Below are 3,736 nucleotides of genomic sequence, written 5' to 3'. Positions count from 1 at the left end.
CCCCATATGTTTAGAGCAGTGCTAGACACTTAGAAGGTACTTTATGTTGCTTATTATCTTTTATTGCCTTTGTTTTCTCATCAAAATCAAGATCTCCTGAGGACACAGATGCCTACAGGTTTGATATATTTCTTCAAATAGCATGATGCAAACAGTCCCCTAAGTATCTTTCTGAACATTTCTTTTCATCTGCATACAAATAAAAAGGTTATTAAATTATTTTAAATTAAACATTATTTTTTCCCTTAAAAAAAGTATACACCTCAGTACCTCAATTCTGAGAAAATGCTGCTGAAGGAGAAACTAAGAGGTTCTGGTTTTCTCTACTTAAAAATTAGGGAACGTTGAATAGAATGCAACTTCTACATGGGTTAATCACAAAATTAAATTTGTACCCCAGATTATATGTATACTTAATCTTCTTTCCAATAACCTTTCTGTGATTGTTTTTATATATTTATAAATAGTCCATGTCTCATATATAATGAAGCTGTATATTTGTAATTTTGTTAGATCAAAAACCTCTGGGAGAAAATTTGAGGGTGTGATCGTGATTTATATAAAGTAATTCTGCATGTGACCCTATTCCACTGAGGAAAAAGCATTCCTTATATAGTCCCCTTGTTTATTTTTATTTTATTTGTTGTTGTTTATTTTTCATTTCATAATCATAAACTTAACTCTGCAATCTGGCTAGACTTGGAGGGAAGCAGGAAAATACGGAGCCCATAGAATTGCAGCAACAGTTCAAAGATGACAGGATATTTTGGACAGATGGGGGTGAAGATCTGCTCTCCTGAGCTACAGAGAGAATGGTCTGGTAGCTAAGATTTAAAACACAAGTCAAATTTCTTAGATTTGTCCACAGTCAGCAATGGTGATCTTGCTGGCCTTGCCTTTCCTGGACCCAAAGGGCTCCACGGCTTCCACAATACTCCTGCCCTCTTTCTCCTTGCCAGAAACCACATGCTTGCCATCCAACCACTCAGTGTTGGCAGTGCAGAGGAAACACAGGGAACCATTTGTGTCAGGTCCAGCATTAGCCATAGACAACATGCCAGGTCCTCTCTGCTTCAGGATGATATTTTCATCATCAAACTTCTCCCCATAGGTGGACTCACCCCCAGTGCCATTACGGCTCATGAAGTCACCACCCTGGCGCAGAAATCCTGGAATACTGCCTTTATAACCAAGTCCTTTCTCCCCAGAGCTCAGGGCATAAACATTCTCTTCTGTCCTTGGAATTTTGTCTGCAAACAGTTCAAAGGAGACTTTGAGGGCTACCAGTCTAGGAGAATGTCCAAGAATAAGGTGGGGTTGACCATGCTGGGCAGCGCAGGCAACTCCAGGGTGGTAGTGTGTGCAAGGCCATAGTCCCCTTGTTTAATTTTACTCCTTTCCCAGGTATTTATTAGATACCTGTTCCTTAGGGTGCCAGTGTTTAATCAGTCTGGCGTTTACTGGGTTTTGAGCATTCTGGAGATTTTTTGTTGTTAATTATTAGATGTAGCTTCAATGTTCTGAAAACAGTATAATTACTATTTTAGGACTAGACTTATGAACAAGCAAAGCAACTTAATGCAAAATGTAAACTGTAGCGTATATTGTTGTCAATATTTCTATGGGCCATCTCTGCAGCCAATTAGGTCTTTCACTGTTCCTAAGTGAGCTCTTATTTGTTTGCAGTTGGGGAGAGTAAGCAATCACACTCTTATTTATTTATTTATTTTTTGAATTTTTTAAAAAATTTTTATTTACTTATGATAGTCACAGAGAGAGAGAGAGGCAGAGACACAGGCAGAGGGAGAAGCAGGCTCCATGCACCGGGAGCCCGACGTGGGACTCGATCCCGGGTCTCCAGGATCACGCCCTGGGCCAAAGGCAGGCGCCAAGCCGTGGCGCCACCCAGAGATCCCACAATCACACTTTTAGATGGAGCCTTGGTGTTCTGACAAGACACTCTTCAGTGTAAGGTTTTCCTAAATCCTTTAATTCAGTTTATCTTAATTCAGTCATTTTGCAATCTGACCGTGGAGGACTGAATCTCATTAGCTAATTAGACTGAATCTCATTAGTAACTCCTTATTTTACTTATTTTCTGTGTAATTAATTGACTTTACTTTTTAAGTACCATTTTAGATTAACGGAAAAATCGAGCAGAAGAGTTAAATATACCCACCCTCTACCTCCTCCAGGCACAGAGATTTCCCTATTGTCAACATCTTGCATTAGTGTGGTACATTTGTTACACGAGTGAACTGATATTGACACATTATTGACTAAAATTTACAGGGTTTTTTTTGTTATTCTAACAAATTTTATCACTTATGTTCAGTTTGATGAGCCTATTTTTTTGGCAGCTCTTTTTATTGTGCATCAGCCATTATGGTAGATGCTGAGAATAAAATGGTGATAAAACATCTCTCTTTGTCCCTTAGAGTCTAGCCAAAGAGATAGATATTCCTAGGTAAACACAAGTGTACCCAGCATTTATTAAGATCCAGGCCCAGTTCTAAGCACCAAATGCTAATTCATTTAATCCTCAGATTAACCCTGCTTTACAGGTGCTTTTGTTTTCCTTGTTTTTGTTTTTGTTTTAATTAGGAAACTGAGGCACAGAGAGGTTAAGCACCTTGACCAGAGTCACACAACTGGGAAAGGGCTGAGCTGTGACCAGGGCCCAGGCTTCTAGAACACATGCTGTCAATCACTTCCCCATGCTGCCTTCTGCGGTAACAAGACCTACAGATGAGAAACGCCGGCGTGGCAAAGAATACAAACTATAGTCATTGAGCTTTTTATTTAACTCATATTTTATAGCTTTATTTGTAGCAACATAAGGAATCACTGTTAGAGCAAAACACTGAGTCCCCTCAAAAAACATCTAAATGCATAGCACTGTTTTTGGAAAACAGGATATTTGAATTAGTCAATGTTTAGTTCTGTTTTTCATTGTTGTTTGACTCTGCTACTTTTAGAGTCAATATTCAGAAAGAAGCCAACCCTGGATGTATTTATTATATATTTATTATATACTCATTATACTCATTATATACTATATTGAGTAATGAGTATGTATTATACTCATTATATATATATAATATATATAAATTATATAATATATACTCAATACTCAGTGAGAGACTCAGAGGTTCAAGTGTGATAGGGATCTGACCATTTCCACAGTCACGCTGGATTAAAGCACAGGTAACAGAGGATGCCTAAGACCACACCTGCAGCCTCCACTCATTTTCCTCCCATGCTGCTCCAGTGGCCGGGTAGCTAAGGAGCCACTTCATTTGGTGTGACCTGAGTCACAAAGAATCTTTCTTTATCAAAGTCACTATGCAAAAGATAAGTGCAATGGATACTTTTATCTGTGATATCTCCAAAGCAATTTCTCCATTCCGTAAGCTTTTATGCTATCCAATTGATATGCCCCCACCCCAAGGGAAGTGGTGGAGACCCCTTTATTTAAGTCATTAAAATCTTGATAGACAAAACAAATCAAATCACATTGGGAGGAATGAGCACGACGCTTTCACTGTTCGTGTCTCTTTCAACAAACTGCTAGGCTCAGAAATGCATTTGGGAAAGGCAACAGAACAGCATTCACCCTGACCAATTCTAGAATAAGGGTGTGGTATATTTTAGACATATCAGCCCACAAAAGTACTTTCCTACATTCGTTAAGTTAATGTACTTACTTATACCCTCACCACAGTGGTAACTCAAA

General features: G+C 38.7%; 1 protein-coding gene across 1 annotated transcript; it reads right to left on the bottom strand.

Annotated features, from left to right (window-relative positions):
* Positions 1–852: 852 nt before the first annotated feature.
* Positions 853–1,325, bottom strand: LOC112643811 (peptidyl-prolyl cis-trans isomerase A-like). Its single transcript, XM_049111135.1, is given in 2 exon segments — positions 853–1,277; positions 1,280–1,325. Coding segments are annotated over 2 exon segments (471 nt in total).
* Between the last annotated feature and the right edge of the window lie 2,411 nt (positions 1,326–3,736).

The sequence above is a fragment of the Canis lupus genome, chromosome 1 (genome assembly GCF_003254725.2).
Source record: "Canis lupus dingo isolate Sandy chromosome 1, ASM325472v2, whole genome shotgun sequence".
Taxonomy (NCBI): domain Eukaryota; kingdom Metazoa; phylum Chordata; class Mammalia; order Carnivora; family Canidae; genus Canis; species Canis lupus.
Note: the sequence above shows the minus strand (reverse complement) of the source record. Positions and strands in the feature narration are given on the sequence as shown.